Source organism: Clarias gariepinus, chromosome 2 (genome assembly GCF_024256425.1).
Source record: "Clarias gariepinus isolate MV-2021 ecotype Netherlands chromosome 2, CGAR_prim_01v2, whole genome shotgun sequence".
Classification (NCBI taxonomy): Eukaryota; Metazoa; Chordata; class Actinopteri; order Siluriformes; family Clariidae; genus Clarias; species Clarias gariepinus.
The window spans coordinates 24,135,191-24,161,688 of record NC_071101.1 but is presented as its reverse complement, the minus strand read 5'-3'; the positions used below and the strand labels follow the sequence as shown (position 1 = coordinate 24,161,688).

Below are 26,498 nucleotides of genomic sequence, written 5' to 3'. Positions count from 1 at the left end.
TTATAGCTTGCGGATGACTGCGCCACATGCCCTCAAATCCCTCTGCTGGTGAAAATTGCTCTCAAATTTTGTCCAGTTTGCAGTTTTTATTATAACAAATCTTACTGAGGTTTTAACATGTAGAGCTGGTCCAATGATTTTATTAAAGTCTACACAAAGTCAGGTACAAGAGATGATAATCATTCAGATGGATTTCTTTGCTGGAATAGGTTTATAAGAAATATTTACATTGGTCCTTATTGGCACAGTGTGTGCTGGGGCAAGTCAAGGAGAAAAAAAAGCATTAAACAGCTATGTGGTGAAAAACAGTACAGAATAATATATTATAATATATATTACATTTATTTCAATAAATTAGACTATACTTTAATGAACCCAAATTGCTAATATGAGAGAGCAAAACTTCAACCATAGCCTTAGAGCAAACTTCATTTCAGCCACAGGTGGCACTTTTTTTTTTTTTTTTTGCCATCTGCAGGTTTTCAGAGCCACTCCTTCTTTTGTGAGCCTCAAACACCTCCTCTATGATGCTCTGTCCTTTCTCTAATTCTCCTGGCTCCAAGCCACCCCCACCCAATCTGTATCTACCCCAATAAACCAGAGTAGAGCCTGACACCTTTCAAGCTATAAAGATATACACGCCACCACAGGAGTTTCACTTCATGGAGAACACCTGCTTGCTTCAGTTGGTTCAACCCCCCTGGCAAGTATTTGCAAATTATTGCATGTTTAATTGTCTTTACATACATACAATGATATAATGCTTTTCTTTGTGTCTCTGTATTGGCCTTTTTTCCTCTGTGCCCTGATCAGTCCTCGCAGGAAACACTCAGTCATCCTCATCACTTTTTTCCTTATTTTTACTACGTTGTTGGGGCTTGCTCACTAGCAACAATTCGACAAAACCAGCTGCTGATGGTCCTCATTCTGAAAATATGGGGTCCCCCCTTCTCATTTTCACAAGTGCAAAAGCAAATGTAGTATTTGTTTTCTAAATCTAAGAAAGTGTCTATGTTGTGTCCACTTTTAAATAAATCAGTTTTTAAATTTGTCCGTTAATTTGTGAGTAATTCAGTAATATGGCTGAAATTTTGTGAGGCAGCATTACTCACTATGGGTTTTTTTTTTTTTTTTAATCAGCTCATAAGCTTCTTTTGCGTAGTTAGTTCTGGACAGTTCCTTGACAACAGGAAAACATTGCCAAATGTTGTGGCCTCGTTGTTGCCAGGAATGCAAAAGGAAATATTTGCAGAGGTAAACATTAAAAACGATAATGATTACACACTCATGGCCCATAACTCAATCAGTTTTATGTACAACACAAGTACAAATAAAACCCAGTAAGTTTGTAGACTAATCTGACTAATTTAGAGAAAAGAGTGTATAGTACTGATACAGATATGTGTACACCTTCTTTCACTTTTACTTAGGTTCACACACATGCACCATGATACAGGACATAATTGTGTGCACACAGGTGATTATACAGTAATGTCCCAGGATGGCTCCAAGGTCTACAAAGAGCACTATTGTACAATATTGCATGACTTTGTTTTTACACAGACATTTGATACATTTAACATTATAGACACACACTAATGTATTGTCAGGCATGACTTATTTGTGTAAAGATGTATATAAAACTATCATCTGTTTGGCTTTAACGTTACTCTGACCATTTAGAAACTGTCTTATCATCAACACACTTACTCCAAATGTTCAGAATTTTTCTACATCTGTCTGCTGTCTTAACTGACTCTGTCTGATTTCTTAAACTGATTAGCTGAACCTGCATTTTGAACACAGGTTCATCTCCAGCGCTCCACTTTTCAGACATGGAAAAATCTTTCTAAACACTAGCTGGGTGACGTGCCCTGACATGCCCAAGTATCCTTTCCATGCTAATGCCTCTTTTCCACTCTAGAGTCTCTCAGTGCTTGACATACATTCTCAATAACCGTACAGTGAAACCCAAACAGAGTAAAGCTTATCTCTTAACACACAACCATTACACTCACTCTGACTTTACTGATACGAGAGCCAAAAGATGTTTTTGTTTTCACGTGAAGACGTGAAGAAGTTACATTCTTTAGCAGGTTCAAAAATGAATGTATAACACATTCACATGCCTTCTCCTTATATCTGTCTTCTTCTGTCATACAAGCACACACACACACACAAAGCCAGTTAAGGGACTGAACTTACTATGCACTCATTGTCCCTGCAGGGCCTGTAGTCTGTCTCCATACCAACCAGGTGGATCTGTCGGCTCTCACAGGTAAGGCAGACACCTGCTGCATTATTGACTAGCCATGCAGCCCCACAGCCACATGTAATCTGATCAAATAACAGTATCCCTCCTCTTGGCTTTTGTCTGCTTCATTCTGGTACATCAGGCCACTGAAAAGACCTAAATTAGGCCCCTTTTCCATGCTGTTTTTCAATTGTTTTTTTGCATATGGAGCCAATTTTTGGTTTCAACCTGCGTAACAGCTGTTCCCTATTTGCTCCCTTACCCGCCTTCAACAATGAGACATGTCACGAAGAGAAAAACATTTGCAAATTAACAAGTAGAAATCACAACAATACAAGCATGTGAGGTGAGGGATGGGCTACATGGAAAACAACATAGCCCTCTGTGCACAAGTTAGTGCTTGTCATGCCTTTTCTTCTCTGGAGCAAATAAAAAAAGTCTGTTAGGATTAAGCTCTAACTGTTGAAACAGAAATAGAAAAGGCATGGGGATTCGCAATAAACAAGCTTGTTCATAACTCTTAATTAGGATGATAGAGAGAAAGAGAGACAGACACTAGGATGGACTTAGGATTTACTGACGAGTGAGAGGAATTTCCCTCATATTAAACCCTGAACCTTGACCTCTAACTACAAGTCCGAGTTAGTCTCTTCACCTGCTTTGGCCTTACTTGAACAAACCACATTGTGCCTGAGGTGAGGAATAAACCTATAAAAATAAAAAAGGAGAAAAAAATATTATATAAAGAAAAGAAAAACAAATTAATTTAAATTTAGCATGGACTCATTAAGCCATCGCTGTCTGGTGTCATTTATCCAAGTTTTTTTAGACCTACAATACATTCATACAAAGGACAATAGGGACAATGAGGTCATGCTGGAGCATCTCTCTGGGGTTGATCAACCTAACAACTGCACCTCTTGCACGTCCTCTGGTGGATAATGATCTTAATAACAACAACTTGGCAAAACAGTCAAAATTCATGAATTTATGTGATATTAACCCTGAATACAGGATGAAGCGGTATAGAAGATGAGTGAGTGAGTAAGAGAGGGACATTCATTCAGATCATATATTTTACCAGATATTTACTAGTATATATATCAAAATTGTAAAATAACATTAAATATTATATTTTGTACCTTACACACACACACACACACACACACACAAAAATAAATAAAAAAATCAGCAATAACATTTTGACCACTGACAGATGACGTGAGTAACATTGATCAACTCATTACAATGGCACCTGTAAGAGGGTGTGATATATTAGGTGATATACAAGGGAACATTTTGTCCATGGAGTTAATGTGTTGAAAGCAGATAAAAATAAAGAAGCATAAGGAGCTGAGTGAGCTTGACAAGGGCCAAACTGTGATGGCAAGGCAGGAGAGTCAGAGTGGGTCATTCCTGAACTACAGCTGTCGTAGAATGTTCCAATAGAAAAGCTCATATTTTGAAAAAAGTTAAGGTGTCAAAACACAGTTTTTTGCACATGGGGCTGTGTAACTAAAGACTGGTTTTGGTGCCTATGCTGCCCCATGGCCACTGCCAAAGGTGGCTAAAATGGGCATGTGAGCATCAGAACTGGACCATCAAGCATTGGAAGAAGGTGGCCTGGTCTTGTGGGTGTCCAGATGCATGTGAACTGCTGGGGAAGAGATGGCACAAGGATGTGCTGTGGGAAGAAGGCAGCAGAGGCAGTATGATGCTCTGGGCAATGACCTGCTATTCATGGGGATGTTATTTTGATATATACCACCTACCTAAACATTGCTGCTGACGTGTTCCACCCCCTCATGGGAAAGGCATTCCCTGATGGCAGTGGCCCCTTTCAGCAGGATAATGTACCCTACCACACTGCAAAAATGATTCACTAATGGTTTGCAGATTTCAATGATGAGTTTGAGGTGTTGATCTCTAAATTCTCCAGATCACAATCCAATAGGGCATCTGCAGGATGTGCTGGGAAAAACAAGTCTGAATCTCGGAGGCCCCACCTTACAACTTAAAGGATCTGTCTACTGACATCTTGGTGCCAGATACCACAGCATGCCTTTAGAGGTCTAGTGGAGTCCATGTCTCTACGGGTCTGCTCACTCACGAAAAGGAGCACTACTATCTACTGGCATCTACTATGTATCATTTTCAGGGATATGTGAATGATGATTAGGGTTGAAAATGGGTGTTGTAAACAAAAATGGGTGTTTTTATTTGAAATGGGTGTTTGTATTCCACAAACATAGCCTATTTTAAATATAAAGCGTAGTGTTTTTTTGTATTTTGTTTTATGACAGGAGTTTTGTGTAAACTTGATAAATGTTGGAAAGGGTAGCCTCATTTTGTGGTGTGTGTGTGACGCAAGTCTTCAGATTTGCTCAGTACGAGCATGTGGCATTAGACACAGTGACCGATAAACGGAGAGTGATAGGCACATCATCGAGCTCATTTGTGTCTTCTTAATGAGAGGGACTATGGATTATTTTAAGGCAATAGTAAATGCAGGTAGGACTGTAAAAAAGTGATATGGAGTGTATTTTGTGTATTTACCGTATTTTTTATGTTTGCCTAAGAAAAACATATAAGAAAAGTGTGCCTTCATGTGGATATGTGATTTCCAAGACCTGGACATTTGATTTACATACACTAGTGAGATATTACTGTGGTAAAAGGAATGCTACACTGGAATTCCTTGATTGGCACAGTTATACTTTTACAACACAAGCTAAGCTTTCCCGAGGCTTCTGTTAACATAGGATGGAATTCTAAATCTGCTTTATAAGTTTTATAACACTATGTGATTCGTATGTTTCGTTTAGGATTTAGTAATGTGTGTGTGTGTGTGTGTGTGTTGTGTAAATATTTGTATAGCACTTGTCTTGGGGTGGATTACCTTATGACTAATCCTCTTAAGATGAGATGATGTACAGTATATGTGCTTGGTGACTGCAGTGTCTTTGTGTGCAAAGTTTACACACGGTAGCTAGTTAGTGATCTCTGCTACATTCTCGCTATTAACACTTCACGGAATCTTATTTTACGAAAAAACAGAATATAATAAATATGAGTAACTCCGAATTAAAGTGTAATAATATTTTTTCATATGCACCTTTCTATTGTAGTTATGACAATGGCCAGAAGAGGGTGGACTTGTTCCTTTAAGGGTCAGTCACCAAATCTTATATATGAAATTTGCCACAAATTTTCAGCTTTAATTTTTAGGTTACTTACACAAGAATTGGGTGAAATGTGTAAAAGTTAAAGTTTTTAGTTGTTTTTTCTTGCCCATGTGTTTAAGGGACCAAAATTGAATGGAATTATCTTCACTTCTTAGATGGCACTTGCTATGACTCTCAATAAAAAAATTTTTTTCTTGTTTGCTTTATTTAAGAAATTGCCCCTTCTCACTGTTAACGTTGCACTTTTTATATGGAGTCAGGACTAACAATCATTCAGTGATTAAATTTACAGATGTGTCATAGGGCGGGAAAGCGGCATAATGGTTAGCATTGTGGGGGTCCACCTCCAGAGTCCAGGGTTTGATTCCTGCCTTGGGGATGTGTGTAGTTTGCATCTTCTCCCTGTGCTTGGTGGATTAACTCCTGGTACTCCAGTTTCCTCCTGCAGTACAAAGACATGCAGTTTAGGCTAATTGGCATTCACAAATTTCTGTAGTGTGTGTGTGAGCACATGCTCTGTAATGGATTGGCATTTTGTGCTTTAAGTATCCTGGCTTCAGGCACCCTGACGCTTGACTCTTTACACAGGATAGGCAGTATAGTAGATGATTAAATGAATGAACTCACAGAATAAAAAGCTCTTTCAGTTAACTGTATTAACAAAGTTTGCTTTTGTCATTAGGTGAAGGAGTGTTGGCCACCATGCCACATTTCGTACATTGAAAAAAAAACAAAAAAAAACAATCCAAGCAACATCTACAGTAGCTGCAGGCCACATTTGACCCTATGGGCAAATTTTCAACATGGATGCTTTAAACTTTTCTCTGCCGTGAATCCATGAAAGTTCTATTATTAAAAAAAGAAACAATCAAAAAGAAAACAGACTTACCCAAACCACTGACATATAATGAGTATTTAACTTTAAGGACATAGATTCTCTGTGTGAGTTTAATTTAAAATCAAATGCCGGCAGTGTTACTCCTATTCTCGAAATCAGTAATCAATATTTCTTGATTAGTGTATGGTGTGTGTGTGTGGGTGTGTGTGTGTGTGTGTGTGTGTGTGTGTTTAGCTTCCTTCCTAAGCCCATGCAGGCTTATGCAGAATAATCAGGTGTAAAATCAGGAACACACTCTGCCTAACAAATGACATCAGTCTCACCCTGGCTTTTTATTTTTCTATAGTCCATCTGTCTCTCCTTCTCAAACCTTAAGTATCCAAGTCATTTTTTTCAGGGCCATGGTATCCTAAAATAGGTTTATGTTCTATAACCATTTATGAAATCTCCATCCATTAAAGTCAGATGCTTCCAAGAGCTCGGTGCATTAAGCCTGATTATAGTGTGCCAGGCGGAGGAAATGGGGTCTATGTGTTGAGCTTGTCAGCAAATGATTTTTATCCCTTGTTCCTGTCTATCTTGTCAGTTAGAAGCATTGGGCTGAGAGACAAAACAGACAATTTTGTGAGATACAGTTGCTGTAGCTTTGATATAGGCACCGTGTGGTTTCGTAACGACGTGGGCTCTTGGTCATGTGCAGGACAGGCATGAGTGTATGAAAGACTCATGGAGAGAGGAGCAAGAAAAACAAGTGGCTCTTTTAAAAGGGCCTCTATCAGTCGCACCAGCTCTGGCTCCCAGAAGGTAAGAGTTTGCTGATGGAGTCATAAACGGGTTCATACGTAGTGGATTTAGTGTTAAGCAGAAACTTAACAGATGCCAGTGATAGACGCTGGCCAGATCTGCTAGGTTTAGAGTTTAAACCTGAGAACCTAAGAGGCATATGTACAGAGATATGAGCAACACAGTATATTTAAAAGGAAACAGTTATTTTGAGAAATTAGATTTTATCTTTTTTTTTAGCAAACCAGGAATTTTTATAATGCATTTTAGGAAACTTTTTTTCTCTCCCCCCTTCACAGTTTGTCTTTAAAATAACCTACAGCATTCAGTACTTCTTCAAATTAACCATTTAAGTGGTTTTACATTTATGTGCTACACTACTATCACCGAGATTAATAAATGTTTTTCAATTTGCCTTGATTGATCAATGTAATAGAAAATTAATATAAATATGAATAAATGTTTTGTTTTATAATAAAGCATATCTAGATGATTGAAAATGATAGAAAATAGTTTGCAGTCTTAAGAGTTGGTTTTGTCTTGTGTTAAATAACAGCGGCTTGTCAGTTCCGGATCTGTAATTGACATATAGCTTTATTTCTATTACAGTCTTGTGAAACAAGGGTAATTCCAGTTATCTGGGATATATTACTGGAAAGTAATGGCTGGGCATAAACTGCAGTTGGCAGTGGTTTTGTGCACTGTGAGAGCAGTAATGTTTGTTCGAGCATGTGATTCACCACCGCACAAGAGGAACGGGTTCATTCGAAAGCGCTTTGCTACTTGTTTTTCTGTTCAAACCTTTAACTTGACCTTCTTAACCCTATCAGAAACCTCTGAACCATTCTCAAAACCAGCACAAAGTAACTGTCACCCCCAACTCTCATCTTATATAATGGCTGAGTATAGGGCTCAGATTTAGCCCTTTACTCTCTGATGTCAAAATGCTATATATGGTGTTATGCTTTACTTATAATATGGCTAATAATGTTTTTAATTTAGGCTCACGAGGCATTTTTTTTTATTTGTCTAAGGTAAAAGTTTAAAGAATGCAGAGATTTCTAGAGCCACAGTAATACATGGAATGACACATGTTAACACAGATTAACTTTAATTTCATACATTTTTTTAGTTTAAGTCACATCGTTTTAAATTTTACACTATTGGTATTAACATGGTTTTAAATCATCTCTAATGTATAAACCAACCTTTTATAATATGTCATGTTCCCCTCCTCCCAGAAAATAGATACTTATACTTACAGTAGATGTAGACAGAAAATGTATCTTATGACTCCACGGCTAAACAGAGGCATGTTGTGCCCATGTGATGATGGTAACTGGATTTTAAACCACAGACACAATGAATCTTTTTAGAGATGGATAGGGAGACACAATTTAGTGAGTTAAAGCAAATTAAGTCAAACTTGCCATCAATGGCAGCTGTGTGACTTTGCGCTTCCAGGATGACTAAGAAATAAAACTGCAGGCGCTGAAATGCCTGCTTCAGACACATAATTCAATGTATAGCATGAATTCATTTAGTATTAAGTGTATATATTATATGTGAATACAAACCTTTCACGTATTGGATAGTTTTAAGGTCATATAATGTGTAAACACACTGATATGTAATTATTCGCTTTAATTATCACACATCAACCACATCTTAGATTGCCTCCCCTATTTTCACCAATTTATCTATCTTAAATTAAACCTAAAAAAGTTAATTTATATATATTTAAAAAAATTTATATACACACTAAATTCATCTTTGCATGTAATAGAAACATTAATCTTTGCATGTAATAGAAGCAGATCAAATTAGAAACATTAAACCATGGGGGAAAGAAAACAGGAAACCATCAGAAAGAAAACAGAACCATTAAAAAAATATATTATTTCCTATTAAGGTAAAAAGCTGAATGTAAGAAAATCCTTAAATATTAATTTATTTTAAGAATCGTTTCTTTAGTCCTCTATTTTTAAAAAATCATAAGTTAAATTTCATTTAGATAATTAAAAAAAAGATCTTTAATTTATTTTAAAAAATCCGTTTTCAGAAATCTCAGAGCCATGCCTAATCATGTATAAATGCCTCTTTGTTTTGAGCAACAGCTTCTACTTATGACTTATGAAATAAGTAAATAATGTTAATTGTTGCCAGGATTGTTATGGCTTTATTAATTTATTTGGGGCAAAACAATCTTATCCCCCTGAGGAATTTATTCCTTCTTGTCCAGGGGTTTTGTGCATTTTCTTAGAAAACAAATGAATCCATGAGTTCTGAAGGGATTTGGGTTTTAATTGATGCGTCTAACAAGGGTAAGTAAGCTAAAGAAAGTGCGTCACAATTACTGACCACGAGCACAAGCTAGTAGCCTTTTTTTTTTTTCAGACATAATTAACAACTTGTTGACCACAGTACTAAGCATCCACATGCTGCTTAAAAAAAAAGCTAATTTCCTCTCTGCAGGAAATCACAAACAATGATAAAAAAAAAAAACTAAATTGAAAAAAATAGAAATCAACTCGGGAAAGTATTGAATGTCAATTTTTATAATCCACTATTAATGCAGTATACATATTTTAATAGTGCATACCAAAGATAAAGCATGCAGAACTCTTTTAAAGTGCATGAGGAAGTGCATATTATTTTTTCATAAAATCTGAATGCTGCTCTTTATTTAATATACAATTTATATTTTTTCATCATTCTATTAACAGGTTTGTAGTGTAGAAATAAAAGGATGAAGAAAACCACCAGAAGAGCTTCAATGCACATGGCATTCTACATGTCTCTGGAACTTTACTATAAGGATAAATAACATTCTTCCAAAAGAAGTGTTTTAATAAAGATTGTAAACAGCACTGTCTAACATATCACTCCAAAATCTCCCACAGTTGGGTTGACTGTGAAAGCCCTAGCATTTAATCTATTTTCATATTTATTAATACTAATAGGAATACTTTTATTTTCAGATATTTTTTTATATTCAAATCAGTATTTGTGCATATAAACTATCTGATGTTAATCTAGTCAAGACTGAATTCTGTCAGTTTTACTCCATCATAATATGGTTGATAGAAAAGTTCTTAACAGCAATTAGCAAAGGATGACCTTATCTCCAGCTGGAGTCCAGTCATTTCTTAACAAGAGGATTTTTCTCGTATTAGGATGTCTGGACCAATTCCCTCAATTATGCAAATGAATGTTGAAGTGAAAGTAGTTGAGGATGGATACAAGTCAGGAACCTCACAGTACTATCCACAGCTACTTCTCTTGATGTTACCCCCACTTTTTTAATACAATATCAACTCTCAACTCTCTAGCAGTTACCCCATCGGACTCTGTCTTTGAGCTGCTACGCTAAGATGAAATCCATAAAAAAACACAGGAATTGGAAGATTAAGACAGGGAGGGGGGGGGGGGGGTTGAGACTATCAAAGCAGATTTGCTACTCTCCTTGTTCTAGCAAGGGATGAAAATACCCTTTAGGCACAGAGAGAGGGGTCATGGGACTCCCAAAAGGATTACCTTGAAATGGAATCATGAGACTGTGAACAAAGAGCTTGCTCACATGGTGATCATATGAACAGCCCCTCATAAAGTGGTGAAGGTTCATGTCCAGTAGGATTCAGTGGGTGCTGACACACTGAGAGAGAGCGAGAGAGAAAGAGCTGCCCTGACTAGAGAAGCAGGAAAGAGGACACTGATGCTGAAAGCTGAGAGCCCCGATTCCTCTCCTGCTCTCTCTTTAACATGATAGGCTACACAGGTAGGATTTGCTTTCAGTTTCTGAGATTTAGAAAACCATTGCATAGTAATGCTGTGACTGAGTGTTTACTGTGGCAATTTCTTGTGGAAATATGGGCTAGAATTAATGATTTGCATGTAACACAATATCTTTAATGTGCTTTTTGCAACTGTGTATTATAATGTTTGAAGCTTGATGTTATGAAAAGATGTGGTGTAATTGTGTTTATTATAATTCAACATCATTTAATAACTTATTTCTAACTTTCTAACTATAAAAATTTGTGCTAGAAAACAAGATGTGATATTTTAAAACTTCAGAAGCGTTAAAAAGTTTAGTCTGGACTTCTTTCTTGCTTTCTGGATAATGACTTTGTGCAGAAGAATAGCAGGGGGTGAGTCATGGGTTACACAGGGTTATAACTAACTGTTTCTCACCCGCTTGTCCAGTTCTCTCCATTTAAATGTCCAAGAGAGATTTGCTTCAAAGGCTTTTAGCTTAATTAGGACGGAACTGAAAAAAAAAGGCCTGGTCAAAAGGAAATTTATTTTCATTCAGTTACACTGAGTTGAGCACAATCAAAAACCTGTCTTTGCAGGATCTGACATGTCCTTAAAAAAATAAGAACTTTTTTTAGCTTTCTTTTGTTTCTTCTCTTTTTTTAAATGGAAAAGAGGGCACTGACAATGTGGAGAGCAGATCCGAGGTCTAATTTGCTATGCACTAATAATTTCAGGTCAAACCAAATATGGTGTTAACGTGATTAGTAGCTTCTGCTTCCAATTTCCCTTTATTCATGAATTTATTTATATCTATCTCTCTCAACACCAATACTACCCCATGACTTTTACTTTAATGGAATACATTTTTAGTAATTATGAATAAAATTATACATTACAGTTATAGCATCAGACAGTGACTGGAGCTTTAAAATCTTTTACCATCTTTAGCCTGCGCATGTATGATGTTTTTATATTTACATCATTTACTGTACTACTTATTATTCATTTAGTATTACTAGACTACTAGAATCAGGAGTTTTAATGCATTTAACCAGAAAGAAAATGTACAGACTAAAATGACCATAATTAACTGTAGCCACATGTGTGACAATTTGAATTAAATATGTAAATGTGTACATATTCTCATTTCATTTGCAGGGGCTGAAAGCTTGGATTGAGAGGACATTTCAGAAAAGAGAATGCGTTCACATCATTCCGTCTAAAGATCCAACTCGGTAAGCTTATCTGACAAAATGAGGCAGTAGTCTAAAAAAATTATCAGCTTTGATATGATGTGATCACTGATGTGAACAAATATTACAAATTATTTCATTAAGGAACAATCAAAGTGTAATTCCAAATCACTCAAACTAAACTGAAGATGAAAAATAATGGGTCGTACCACACCCAACTGAGATGTAACTTATTAAAATAATATGGTTGGTTTTATGGGTGTATGAGAGGTTTCTAAAAATATGATCATACTGCTATGGGCATATTGAGCAATAAGTTGCTTTCTATGGTGCAGTAAAGGGGGCTTTAGGCTTCTCCCCTAACCCAGGAAGGTGGATGGCTGCCAGAGTAAATAGCTATTGTGTGCATAGAAACATTTATTAAATAGTGCCGCTTAGTCCCAGATGGTCTACATCAAGGAACCTGATATTTTTCCTTTGCTATACAAACAAGTTAAAACTAAGTGCTTTATCACATCAATTAACTTTATATAGACACAATATTAAACTCTTTGCTAAAAAATCTTTTTTTTTTTATTTATCCCTAAGGTGTGCCTGTGGTCATTTGATGAACCAGCATGGGCCCTTTCAAACTGAAAAAAAGGAGGACATGCTAGTGCAGGTGAACCCACCTCAAGAGAAATGGAGTGTACTCAAACACACACGGGTTTCCTCTACTGATGCTTATGGCACCATCGAGTTTCAAGGAGGAGGATTTGTCAACAAGGCCATGGTACGTGGTGTATTTCATCACATTTCTTAAAGTATGCTTACATGTAATATAAATTAACCCTAGTCCTGAATTAAAAAAGTGATCATTGATGATAATTAAAATCTTTTTTTCAGTACATTAGAGTGTCTTATGACACTAAACCAAATAACTTGTTACACCTCATGGTGAAAGACTGGCATTTAGAGCTGCCCACACTTCTCATATCTGTTCATGGAGGACTCCAAAATTTCGACCTGCAGCCTAGACTTAAGCAGGTTTTTGGTAAAGGCCTGATCAAAGCTGCAATAACTACAGGAGCATGGATCTTCACTGCAGGAATTAACACAGGTGGGTATATTTACCAGACAGGCCTAACATGCTTTACTCTCATACTCCACATATGACACTTCATATAATTTGCTATATTAACATTTAGGTGTGATACGTCACGTGGGAGATGCATTGAAAGACCACTCCTCTAAATCCAGAGGGAAAGTCTGTGCCATTGGGATCGCACCATGGGGAATCCTAGAAAGCAAGGAGGATCTCATTGGAAGAGATGTGAGACTAAGCACAATTTATAGAGTAGTATTCTCACTCATTTACTGGATGCTGAGTTAAAATTTTTTTTTTCAGGTGACCAGACCTTACCAGACAATGTCCAACCCCCTGAGCAAGCTTGCTGTTCTCAACAGCAGCCACTCTCATTTCATCTTGTGTGATAATGGTACATGTGGGAAGTATGGGGCAGAGGTCAAACTGCGTAGACAGCTGGAGAAGCACATCTCTCTGCAGAAGATTAACACCCGTAAGCATGTACATGCAGTCCTGTAATGCTGTGCCATTTGTTGCTAATGCGTCACAGAGCTCCTTAACTGAAATATCTGTCATGGCTACATTTTGTTAGTTTAAAAATGATTTTAGAACCCTTTTGACCTGTATATAAAAACTCGTTGTGTGGGACGGGAGGCTCTTGTCTGTGACCTGTGGGTTTCCCTTTGTCATCCTATGCCTGGAGTTTGGAATAAGGCAGGGACAGCAAAGGGATGCTCAGCTGTCACCACTCACATCACATGATAATCAGGTTAAGGCACAGTATACTGCACTATATCCATTGATTAATTAAAATGACCTGTTTCTTTCATCTTATATTTCACATGCTCTGGGTAATCTGAAATCTGTGACATGGCATTAAGCTATTCCTGTTACTACCAAATACTGTACTTTTGTCTTATCCTATTTATTTTGGTGTGTTTGAGGGCTAGGACAGGGTGTGCCACTAGTATGCCTAATCGTAGAAGGAGGCCCAAACATGATCACTGTGGTGCTGGAAAGCTTGCGGGAGGAACCTCCTGTGCCTGTCGTGGTGTGTGACGGTAGTGGCCGAGCATCAGACATCCTCTCCTTTGCCCACAAACACTCAGAAAATGAGGGGTAAGAGTAGTATTTAATCAAAACAGTTAAGGCTGATAACTGTTAGTAGAGTAAAATATGCAGTTTTATTTCCAGGACAATAAGTGATGATGCTCGGGACCAGCTACTGGTCAGCATTCAGAAGACTTTTAACTACAGCAAGAGCCAGTCACAGCAGATCTTCTTTATGATCATGGAATGCATGAAGAGAAGAGAGCTGGTGAGTATGTCTATTAAACAATTAAAGCAATTAGCAGAAAAACATAGTTATATTTGTCCCCCAACATTTTAAATGCACTCTTAACTAAATTACATTAAGAGTGATTGCTGAACTGTTAAAAGTGGAGAGAATTTGGCCTTGAGTGTTGGGACCATCATTGTCATATTGGGGTCAAATACTGTATATTACTGTCACATACTGTAGTTATCTTACTCTACTATAGAACTGGGGTAATTTGTAATTAAATAGTAGCATACTGTAGTGACTCATAGAATGTTCCACAAAATGTTTTGTTTTTTAAAAATCTTTCTTAAAGATTATCATTTGTTTGTATTTCATGCAACTTTTCCTGAATAAACACCCACCTGATTCTCACTGTCATTGTCACTGTGCATTTTCATTTGTGTATGTTCCATGCAGTCATTTGTACTGGTAAAAAGAATAGTCATCTCCATGTAATCATTTGTAAATAAAGTCTACATTCCAAAATCTTTTCCCAAACTGTGTGTGCTGCTTTAACTCTGACATCCTTCATGTCTAATTATAGCTCATATGTAACTCAGATCCTCAGCAAATGTAGGTTCATTTAGTTTCCTAAACGTAGCCACATAGACATATAAATTATCCAATATATTTATTGTTTTTATTATATACAGTTATATGCATTTACTAAATACTGAACAATGTCTGTGGTGGAGGTGCATGGTGAAGAGATGCATGTGAGGTTGCACATCTACTTGTTTCTGCACTTTAAATCTAAAAATCTTTTAAATAAAAATCTTTCACTGTAGCATAGTGACTTTTGTCATTTACAGCATATGCATTGTGAATTACCACTGTGTCAACTCACAGAGGCCAATCCAGAGGTCTTTCCAAGAGTTCCAGGTGGTTTTTACTTCTGGATCATTTTTATCCAGAAAACTCTCCAAAATGCTGCAGTAGTGTGTCCAAAATGCTGCATAGTGTCATCTATGCTAGAAAGGCCAGCGATTGAGCTATATACAGTAGGAAGGCAGCACCCTCTCAGTTCTAGAATTAACAAATTCAACTGATTTACCAGCTCGTCTACATGGATTTTAAAGAATTTGTAAATTCTCAACATTCATTGCATTATTTTTTTATAATAAACAATGTTCTGCAGTATAAAAAGCAACTGACATGAAAAACTTGTGCCAAATCAAATATGCAAATCTTATGATCCACTGTGGTGAGTAACCCTAACAGGAGCAGCCAAAAAAAGAACAACACCATTGTGTAGTAAAAAGCACCGAAGGTGTAAACCATTACATGTAAGTCTAGTCTAGTTTGCTGAATTCTTTGCTGTTGTTTATCAGCATTGATGTTAACTGCAGTAATAAAACAGCCAAACAGCCTGAATCGGTTTTGCTTTATGCAAAAGGCAACTGCATTTTTATTAGTGCGTCTGAAATAAAAATTACTAGTACTCCTCTCTAGTGCGGACCATCAATGGCATCAGAGTTTATACTCCTGCGGAGGTTTAGCAGATAATTTATGTAATAAGAAGTGTCTAATATCCATCAGGACAAAAGATAAGAAAGATAAGTGCAGCACCATCTGATTCCGCCCTTGTTCATTTCTTCTTTTTCTCAGCAAAAAATGGAAGAAAGGCTTCATCTCCACATAATCCACCATCCTCCATTTACACATATACTTTAGTTTCATTCATTGTAAATTCCACAGGGTTATGTTAAATAAGTGTCTAAATCTCAATAAACAGTATGTTCAAATATGCCTGTTGATGTAATGCATGTTTCGGACTTTTTTACTGGAATCAAGTGTTTGAAGCAGGTAATTGGAATTTTTTAATACTTTTAAAAGAACAATGGAATGAAATAAACAAAAGAAAGCCATTCTATTGTTTGTCCATAATCCTAAATACAGAAAGTAGAGTTCACCCTGAGGTTTGCCACCAGTATAATACTACAGGCATTAAGGTCTGATTACAGTGAATAGGCTTTGCCTTTAAAACTCATTCAAAAAACACTTTGTGAAAAATGGGAATAATTATATAGATATGTACAGTGTTATTCTCTTTAGATCAATGTCTTATTTACAGTATATCTTAATCTACACATGAAAAGATCAGAAAGATCCCAGAGCATGTGAAAATGTGTGAATATTTTCACAAACCTTTTCTTCTTTAACTAATGAGGATGAAGATAAGGTGTGCTAATTTACTACTTGTTAAATAATATAGTTTATAATTAAACATATTTTATAAATATAAATAAAATAAAATAAATGACCTGCTAAGATGAGGGTTAACAGTGCACACTGAAACTCTGGACTCTTTGGCATTGTGCCACATATTCATACCAGCTTTAATCACACTTAACATTTTTGCACATGTGACTGCATCTCTGCGGCAATGGTATTTTATACACGCCTTCTAAAACAAGGAAAGCTCTATTTTCCCATTAAGTACAGAGAATTACTTAGGCATCACGTGTATGAGACCCAGAGAGGAAGCCTTTCTGCTTAGTTAAGTGTCATTAAAAATCTATATTTGGCTAAGCTGTATTTGTGAGAAACATATTTGTTGCATGTTTACTTCATTTCCTTTCATTTCCTTCAAAGCCTCAGCATATTCTATTACTTTTTTGATGAATACTCCTATTGCAGATAACAGTCTTTCGAATGGGTTCAGAGGGACAGCAGGACATTGAGATGGCCATTTTAACAGCTTTACTGAAAGGTACTCTCCAGATTTCACACAAAAAACAGCTTCCAAATTTATGTCAGAATTAGACATACTGGTTAAATCCTAAACCATCTATGTGTTCAATTTATGTCTTCTTAGGCACAAATGCCTCAGCCTCTGATCAGTTGAGCTTGGCTCTTGCTTGGAATCGAGTGGATATAGCACGCAACCAAATCTTTGTTTATGGACACAACCTACCAGTTAGCCACATTTTTACCTTTTTTAAATTTGTTCATTGTGCTCTAAATCAGTGGTCTTTAAAAACTTATTTGGTTTTATAGCCTGCCAGTGCTGTAGCTAGTGCAACATCCACCTTAAAAGCCAAGAGCTCCCCTACAGCCTCACAGGGTGCAGCTAAGGGCAGAGGCAAGAGGGGCAAAGGTGGAAAAGCCAAGGCAGATGTTCAAGAGGAAATGGATCCTAGAAAGCTAGAACTACTCAACTGGGTAAAGTTATGGACCATATTATACTGTACTCTACCATATCCATATGTCCTTCAGACAAAGCTAAACACTCAGAATTGTACACTAGCAGTCAAAAGTAAATATTTAGACAGCCATGCTTTACAGAAAATGACATATGACATGTTCACTGGTGCCCTCTTCAGGTGAACTCGCTGGAGCAGGCGATGATGGATGCACTGGTATTGGACCGAGTAGATTTTGTTAAGCTGTTGATTGAAAACGGGGTCAACATTCACCATTTCCTCACCATCCCACGGCTAGAGGAGTTATATAACACAGTAAGCGCCACTGAAAAAGCTGCACTACTGTCTATGAAATTGCCATTTTTAATCCTCAGAAAAAAAAATTATTCACCTACTGTGGTGCTTATTTATTCACTATTGTTGCTTGTTCGATGTTGCCTTTTTAAATCTTTTATCTTTAGAAACTTGGGCCTGTCAACACACTGAACGCTGTAGTCCGAGATGTTAAAAAAGTAAGTTATTGTTGTTGGTCGGACAGAGATTTAGTTCTGTTTATTTAAAGACTTGAAAACTAGATGTATTCCTACAGGTGGGAGGATTTTTTTTATATTTGTACATACTATAAAGAGCCACAATTACTGGCACTTCTTTCTGTTTAATTATAACGCTACAAGTAACAAATCTTCTTGTAGTCATGAATTTTACTTATTTATGCCTTTAAAACATGCATTTGTATTTAGACTAATGGATGTAATGCAATGATTTAGGGAAAATTTAATTCACTAACTTTTCACTTAACCTAAATTTATTTTGATATTCAACTGGCTTTTCCAGTTTTTGGTTACATTACCATCACTGAACTTTAAAAAATATATATATATATTTTTTTATCTCAAACTAGGGAACTGTATGGCAAAATCATCACGCTTTCCAAGTTCCTGTTCACCTTTTTTGATCTCAAACCACCAAATATGTCATTTAAATCACATCAGTCCTTTCTGATTTTATAGGGTAACCTCCCACCAGACTATCAAATTACACTAATTGACATTGGCCTGGTGATGGAGTACCTTATGGGAGGGGCTTATCGCTGTAACTACACAAGAAAAAGTTTCCGCTCTCTCTACAACAACCTTTATGGGCTTAAAAGGGTGAGTGGGAGCAGCAGGTCTACATGTAAAGTCTAAACAAACAGGAGTCTTACATGTCTTTATTGTTATATTTACAGCCAAAGGCTCTAAAACTTCTTGGGATGGAGGTATGGTTAATTTTCTTTTTCTTTTTTTGCTGTCCATTTTGTTTTCTGTACAGAATGTATCAATCAATGATTTATCGATGACATTTTTAGGACGATGAACCAAATCTGAAAGGAAAGAAGAAAAAGAAGAAGAAAGAGGAGGAGGTGGACATTGATGTGGATGACCCTGAGGTCAGCCGTTTCCAGTACCCATTCCACGAGCTCATAGTTTGGGCTGTGCTGACAAGGAGGCAAAAGATGGCTCTGTTCCTGTGGCAGAGAGGAGAGGAGGCTATGGCTAAGGCATTGGTGGCCTGTAAGCTTTATAAAGCCATGGCCCACGAATCATCTGTCAGTGAACTGGTGGATGACATATTTCAGGACCTAGACAACAACTCAAAGTAAGTATAATGCATGTAAAAATAGACGTGGAATAAGCAGACACCCCACTGACACTGATTTTATTGTTTTTAATTGAGTGGGTAGTATTGTCATTTCTCACCTCCAGGGAGTCTGATTTAATCTTGCACTCTGTGTATTTCATATTCTGTGAGAGTTCATATAAATACAATGTTTTCCCTGGTTTCTCTCTGGGTCCTACATCCCCAAAAAATCCTGGTAGTCGGATTTACTGCTTTAAATTGTCCCAAATCCTGAGATTATGTGTGAATGTGTAAATGCATGGTGCTTTGCTGTGGACTGGCATCTGCAGTAACCCTGGTCCAGATATATTGATTTCTAATGGATGGTTTTTAGGATACACTTTTGATGTCAAATTAAACATCATATTCAGCATCATAAATCATTTTCAGGGAGTTTGGAACATTGGCCTATGAGCTCCTGGACCAGGCCTACAAACATGATGAACAGGTGGCCATGAAGCTGCTGACCTATGAACTTAAGAACTGGAGTAACTCCACCTGTCTGAAATTAGCTGTGGCTGCCAAGCACAGAGACTTCATTGCCCACACTTGCAGCCAGATGCTCCTTACTGACATGTGGATGGGTTCCCTGAGGGTTGGCAAAAACCCTGGGCTCAAGGTAATTATTTGTATAATGGCATAGGGCTTTGGAATCATATTTTACTTTATTGGTACCTTGTTTTCTTCATCTCTTAAATTTTCTAAGTAGAAGACTATGTGTCACTATACAAAGTAGGTACAATTTGGATACTGTATTGTTTTTTGTTTTTTGATTTTCAAAAGTGTATCTCTGCAGGTTATAGCAGGAATCATCCTTCCTCCTTCAATCTTGCTCTTGGGCTTCCGTGTGGGTGATGACACTTTCCAAAGCTCTGATGACAACACAGGTGCCAAGGACAAGGATGATGATAACAAATCCAGCAGGGTAACTATAGCACTTTTTCTGTCTACTGCACCATAATTAGCAAGATGTGTGCCAGATGTCTTTCCATGAGTAATAGCTATGTCAACGTGAGCTTCACAGGTTCATCACTGAGATATCACTGGGTTGTTTTTATTTCTATTTGAACTAAACTTTTTGTTTTTGAACTAAAGTTTTGTTTCCTAAAGTATAAGGAAACTAGTAGCATTATTTGAACTACAGTAAACCTGACCAGGCACTCACTAAGGAGGAGCAAATGAATGCAGTGAATTCATCTCATAAACATGCTCTTTCTTTGTTCTGTAAGCTTTTGTACATGCATGAATGTCTCACTTCACCCCTTACTTAATGCACCTAATGCACATTTCTTCATTTTAAGCATTCTAAAACTGTGTAGCATTTTATATTTCATCGTTCACTTTATGAGTGAATAAACATTCCACAGATAATTTCTCAAAAATGAAACAAAATGTTAACACACATTATGACATTCGTGCATTGTCACTTCGAATCCCAAATTCGGACTGTAACTTTTCTTGTATCCAGGATACAACAACAGAGCCACATTCGAAGAAAGGTGATGAAGAAAACGGCAGTAAAAAGCCAAGGCATGTTCCAATTGGAAGGAAGATCTATGAGTTCTACAATGCTCCATTTACCAAATTTTGGTTTAATACGGTAAACAATAAACTATTGTCACCAAATATCATATCAACTATTGTCATTTTGTAGTTATAGTAATTTCATGTCAATTTAATGTTACAGATGTTATATTTTTTGTATCTTTGATGTTGTCTGATATATTTGGAGCAGATATCATACCTTGGGTATCTTATGCTGTATAATTACATTGTCCTGGTGAAGATGGAACGTTGGCCATCAATACAAGAGTGGTTGGTCATTTCCTACATACTGACACTTGGCCTAGAGAAAGTAAGACAGGTGAGGTTTTAAATTATGGATTTATATATTTTTTCACAAGCAGTATACTGTATGTGTTTTCATTTTCCAATGGTGTAAATTTTTTGTAAATATAAGCAAATAAAATACAAAAAAAACACTAATCATATAGAAACTCCTCTCTTTGGTGGAAGGGATAAGAGGGTTAAAGTAATTTTTTTATAGGGTGCCAAGTTGATCATGCACTTTACTTATATATTTAGATGACAGGGACAGTGACAGTATTCTGTGTGGCAGGACCAAATTAGAGTGGAATTTCATCTCTTGACTCTGGCTAGATTTATATAACCAGCAAGTGCTTAAATGTCATGGTGAACTAAAAACCCCACAGTGACACAAAAAAGATAAAAAATATAAAAATAATTGGTGTTGCATGATCTGAACTGGGATTTGATTTGTGTTAGATTCTGATGTCAGAGCCTGGTAAGCTCAAACAGAAGATTAATGTGTGGCTGGAGGAGTACTGGAACATCACAGACCTGGTGGCCATCTCGACATTCCTACTGGGTCTCCTGCTCAGACTACAGCCAGAGCCCTACATGGGCTACGGCCGGGTTATATACTGCGTGGACATCATCTTCTGGTACATCCGTGTGTTGGATATTTTTGGGGTGAACAAGTACCTTGGACCCTATGTCATGATGATCGGCAAGATGGTAAGTTACAAAAGGTCTCACTAACTGAGAAAGCAAATTTATGTTTGTTCCTGGGTTTATAGACTTTTAAATGAATAATATTTTTGCTTGGCTGAATTTACTTTAGCTTTGTGTTTGGGTTTTCTTAAAAAATGCAAAAATAAAATCTGGACAGTTGTTTTATTGGTATTTTTTTTTCTTCAGATGATCGACATGTTGTACTTTGTAGTTATCATGTTGGTGGTGCTCATGAGCTTTGGGGTAGCACGACAGGCCATCCTACACCCAGATGAAGAGCCTACCTGGCGATTAGCCCGAAACATTTTCTACATGCCCTACTGGATGATCTATGGAGAGGTGTTTGCAGACTCAATAGACCGTAAGACTAGACTTGATAGTAAGATTCTTTTTCCTGTCTCCAGGGTAGATATTCAGCCTTACCTGTACTGTACTTTGCTCTATATTACTGAGTTGGTGTATTGTAGTGATCAGTGTTGGGGGACATTACTTTTTAAAGTAACTAATTACATTACAAAATTACTATCATTAAAAAGTAATCAGTTACATTACAGCGTTACCTTCTGATAAAAGTAGCTAGTACTTTTCCACTGCAGAAAATAAAAAATTCCTTGTGATTCCTCACGCATGTTGTTTTAGTCAAGACCTTTATAATTATTCTACCATCATCACTCAGTGAATAATCTGTTAACTACTAATAGTAGTAGTCATTACTAATTGATTTCATGTCGTTTGAATAATAATGTTCATGTTGAGTTTACATCATTGAATTCTAAAGAAAATATTGATATTATTGATATTGTATTTTTTTTTTTACATTTTCAAGAACTTTTGATCACTTTGGGTTTGTGGTGTAAATAATGCTATATTATGATCTTCAATTATTAAGATCTATAAGCTATAAATATGTCAGTTTATAATTGTGCCAGAAAATATAGATATTTTTCCCCAATACTTATATTTAATGTCTATAACTAGTCCCCTTTTTTTTAAATGGATATGTTAATTAATTTTTAATAGGTAAACTTTCTAAACTAATCACATATGTAAAAAATAAATAAATAAAATAAGTGAAATACAGATTTAAACTTTCCTTTTTCTATGTGTGTGTGAGAGAGAGAGAGAGAGAGAGAGAGAGAGAGAGAGAGAGAGAGATGTTTTTATTGTCATTTTTTTTTTATTTTGATGTAACTGAGGGTAAATATCTGCTTGCTTTTTCCCCTTATCTGCATGAAATTTCTTTTCTGGAATGCTCTGCAGTTTATGCCATGGAAATAAACCGTATGTACAAATTACATGCTATTATACTGTTTCAAAATGAAAATTAAGTTAGCACTGCTATTCTGGACTGAGATGTGAGATCTTCCTTCAGCTCCCTGTGGAGATAATATGTATGATGAGGATGGAAAGAAACTCCCTCCCTGCATCCCTGGTGCTTGGCTCACTCCAGCCATCATGGCCTGCTATTTGCTAGTGGCTAACATCCTTCTTGTCAACTTGCTTATTGCTGTTTTCAAGTAAGTGTACAAATCAATGTAGATTGTACATCAAAAAATTATGAAGCAAATATGCCTTAATGAAAATGAACTTAAATGCATTACACAAGTTGGACTGTATAAAATGGACAGAATTATAGATTTTCCACCCTGTTTGCATCCTTAACAGTAACACCTTCTTTGAGGTGAAGTCCATTTCAAACCAGGTGTGGAAGTTTCAGCGGTATCAGCTGATCATGACTTTCCATGAGAGGCCGGTGCTTCCTCCTCCTCTAATCATCTTCAGTCACATTTATATTTTAATCAGACGAATCTGCTGCCGCTGTAGCAGGAAAAAAGAGGGGGAGTTGGATGAGAAGGACAAAGGATTGAGTGAGTTCCCTTAAAAGAATGATATTTGTGAGAAATGTAAGCCTTTCACAGTCAGTCATTGTTGGTGCAATATAGTCAATGATTATCCTTTTTCATTAAACAAAACTGTTACAGAACAGACGGCCATATTAATTTGCTACATTATATCGTCATTGTATTGTATGGGTTGTGTGCGCCAGGCTGAAAGTTTTAATAATCCTCCACAGGATGAGGGTATAGATAATGGATGGGATATGTGTCCTATACAAAATGACGATAATGTTTTATTGACTAATTACAGTATCTCCATTTTATTAAGAGCTTATCCTTAATTCAGAGGAGCTGAGGTGTCTGTATGAATTTGAGGAGCAGTGTGTGGAAGAGTACTTTAGAGAGAAAGAAGATGAACAGCAATCCTCAAATGATGAAAGGATAAGGGTTACATCTGAAAGGTAATGAAATCCATAAATCATTTATATCGCCCAGTTTAATTAATTGATAGGCATTGTAAATTGCATTTGTAAACGTTTTGACAGGCTTCATTCCATGTAACGGATATAAGGATTTAAACAAGATGTCGGTTACATGGCATTGAAATGTACTTTTTAAACAATTTTATTTCATGACAGGGTGGAAAACATGTCCATGCACTTGGAGGAGGTCAATGAAAGAGAGAACAATATGAAGGCTTCTTTGCAGACAGTGGATCTGAGGCTGGCCCAGTTGGAGGACATCTATTCTCGCATGATGACGGCCCTGGAGAAATTGGCAGGAATCGACCATACTGAACTTAAAAGGACACACTCACAGAAAGCCTCTGTTAATGGCCTTTCATCTCTCCTCCGCACTGGCAGCTTTAACAGCAACGACGGATACAGCCTTTATTGCTACCATATGGATGAATGTCCAGCCCCCGAGGAGAAAGATGGGACCAAGTCAAGCCAACTGACAGTGGCAAATATAAAGAATCCATCAAACAGTACAACTCTCAATCCAGATGATTATGGGCTGAATTTGGAGGTGGACATTCCAGTAGTAAGAATCTGTCCAAACTCATGTGGGGACCCTGGTATTCCAACTTCTGAGAGGACAGAGGAATCTATAGATCAGGGTGAAGCCACAGCATGTAAAGTTTCGTCATCTTCAGTTCAAAGATCTAAGAGCACCACTTTGTTCAGGTCAACTGTCAAGGAATGTTTCATGCAAAGAGCTAAAGACCCCAGTTGTCTTCAAAAGGAGATTGTCAGATCTTCAACTATGCGGCGGTGGAGTGCAGGCTCTGAATATAAAGAACAGCCTAATCTTTTTTGCCGACCTCCTCCAGACATCCACATTGTTAAACACACAAAGACAAATGAAGCAAGTGAATCTGGGGGTCAGCTGAGACTTCCAAACAATCTCAGCACTGAGATGAGAGCTCAAGAAGAAGAAGAAGCCCTGAAAGAAATGAAAGATATTACACAAGAACACAGAAAACAGAATGGTTCAGAGGAAAGCCTAAATATGGGAAGTAATAGAGAAGAAAGAGACAGAGACCCAACAAAGAAAGATGAAATATGGGGAAAGACAGTTGACAATGAAAAGATGAAAATGCATGAAGATATTCCTGACTCTTTTCATCTTCTGGTACCTGAAGAGAGAATGTTTCCACCAGGAAGATCCAAGAGCTGGAACACAAAATGCAGAAAAGCCTTGAGGGAAAGTACAGACAAGCCCAGAGGCTCCAGCAGCGAGAGCAGCCTTTCATGTGGAAGTTTCACTGAGAGGTCAGGAGAAAAATTGGTGAAAGTATCAAGGAAGGAAGAGTAAGTGAAAAAGATTGATCTGTGGTCTGGAGATGAGTCAGCTAATTAGGAGTAAGGACGATAAGAGATTGCTCTTTAATTTAAACAATTTAAATGTAAATCTGTTTATTCATCTTCACTATCTTATTAACATAAGAAACCTTGTGAATTTGAGAATACACACTGGGCAAGATGGCATTTCATCACAGGGAATTAAAAACTTATTGTATAACAATAAAATATTTGCAGTGTCATATCCCATTCCTAAAGTTATTTGTTGTTTTTTAGGTAACCCTAAATGTCTGACTATATGATTGACTACTAACTTCCAAGGTACATTTTGTATATTATGTGTATGATACATATTATATTATAACAATTATGCCTTATACATTGCAAGTAAAAATGAAATACTCTTGCCATATAGTTGGCTTAAATGGTATTTTAATATGTTTTGACAACCACTGATTTGTTAACTGACATGCATAACATTTAGTAATAATACTATATGTATACTTGTTTTCCATTTAAAGTAAATGACCTATATAGTAATATTGCAAACTTTCATAACATCCAAAATGGTAAAAAAAAAAAGATATATATTATATTATATTATATTATATTATATTATATTTATTCCTGAGCATGGTAAGGTGGACAAATAAGTTTTATTTATATAGCAAAATGTCTTTGGAGATTCTCAGTCATCCAGGTCATGGTTATTACTAGGGTGATGTGTAGTGATTTGTGATTTGTGAATTGGACTTGCCTAAAATTTTAAAAATGCTTCACCTCTCATCCAAAAGGTTGCATCGGTTCTAACTTACTGGCTTGGAGTGGCAGGTTAGTTAATGCCCTGGTGGTCACCTGTGATTTTTTTTTCCACCTGACCTTTATTTAAAAGACTGTGAAAGTGCATTGGGAGTGATAAAAGACTTGCATTTTAAGTTGGTGATAAGTAGTATCTTAGGCCATCTCTGTTGAGAGTTTGATTTCGATATGATATACACCGATCAGCCCTAACATTAATAAAACATAAAATTAACACATTAAATGCACATTATATACTAGTAAACTGGTGACTGGATCATAGGCACCCACAGATCATTTATGCCTAAGGGGAGCAAA

The 26,498-nt window shown here is 36.7% G+C and overlaps 3 protein-coding genes across 5 annotated transcripts; all 3 read left to right on the top strand.

Annotated features, from left to right (window-relative positions):
* The first annotated feature begins 6,866 nt into the window (after positions 1–6,866).
* On the top strand, positions 6,867–14,881 carry trpm1b (transient receptor potential cation channel, subfamily M, member 1b). 3 transcript variants are annotated; one of them, XM_053491221.1, is made up of 9 exons: positions 6,867–7,081; positions 11,978–12,054; positions 12,601–12,784; positions 12,898–13,111; positions 13,200–13,324; positions 13,400–13,571; positions 14,023–14,197; positions 14,261–14,396; positions 14,817–14,881. In XM_053491221.1, exons 1-9 carry the CDS (start codon positions 7,004–7,006, stop codon positions 14,853–14,855), a joined length of 1,200 nt encoding a protein of 399 aa, XP_053347196.1. In that variant the 5' UTR covers positions 6,867–7,003; the 3' UTR covers positions 14,856–14,881. The 3 variants fall into 3 exon arrangements, with proteins under 3 accessions (XP_053347196.1, XP_053347194.1, XP_053347195.1); XM_053491219.1 differs by lacking the exon at positions 14,817–14,881 and having other exon boundaries at positions 6,868–7,081; positions 14,261–14,789; XM_053491220.1 differs by lacking the exon at positions 14,817–14,881 and having other exon boundaries at positions 6,870–7,081; positions 14,273–14,789.
* Positions 14,882–18,728: 3,847 nt separating this feature from the next.
* On the top strand, positions 18,729–22,300 carry LOC128518076 (transient receptor potential cation channel subfamily M member 1-like; the record flags this gene model as incomplete). The annotated part of the gene is made up of 8 exons (XM_053491218.1): positions 18,729–18,803; positions 18,894–19,183; positions 19,595–19,823; positions 20,001–20,129; positions 20,673–20,804; positions 20,940–21,068; positions 21,491–21,742; positions 21,926–22,300. Coding segments are annotated over exons 1-8 (1,590 nt in total), but the record flags the coding sequence as incomplete, so codon positions are not given.
* A 651-nt stretch (positions 22,301–22,951) lies between these two features.
* On the top strand, positions 22,952–25,611 carry LOC128518075 (transient receptor potential cation channel subfamily M member 1). Its single transcript, XM_053491217.1, has 5 exons — positions 22,952–23,020; positions 23,112–23,256; positions 23,405–23,607; positions 23,906–24,038; positions 24,216–25,611. The coding sequence occupies exons 1-5, from the start codon at positions 23,008–23,010 to the stop codon at positions 25,393–25,395; spliced, it is 1,674 nt and encodes a 557-aa protein (XP_053347192.1). The 5' UTR covers positions 22,952–23,007; the 3' UTR covers positions 25,396–25,611.
* Positions 25,612–26,498: the final 887 nt, after the last annotated feature.

Coding starts and splice junctions, on each gene's coding strand:
- trpm1b (XM_053491219.1), top strand. CDS start 7,004: ATGGAGAGAGGAGCAAGAAAAACAAGTGGCTCTTTTAAAAGGGCCTCT. Junction 12,055..12,600: donor CCGTCTAAAGATCCAACTCG/GTAAGCTTATCT, acceptor TTTATCCCTAAG/GTGTGCCTGTGGTCATTTGA. Junction 13,112..13,199: donor CACTGCAGGAATTAACACAG/GTGGGTATATTT, acceptor ATTAACATTTAG/GTGTGATACGTCACGTGGGA.
- LOC128518075 (XM_053491217.1), top strand. Junction 23,608..23,905: donor TGAGAAGGACAAAGGATTGA/GTGAGTTCCCTT, acceptor CATTTTATTAAG/AGCTTATCCTTAATTCAGAG. Junction 24,039..24,215: donor ATAAGGGTTACATCTGAAAG/GTAATGAAATCC, acceptor ATTTCATGACAG/GGTGGAAAACATGTCCATGC.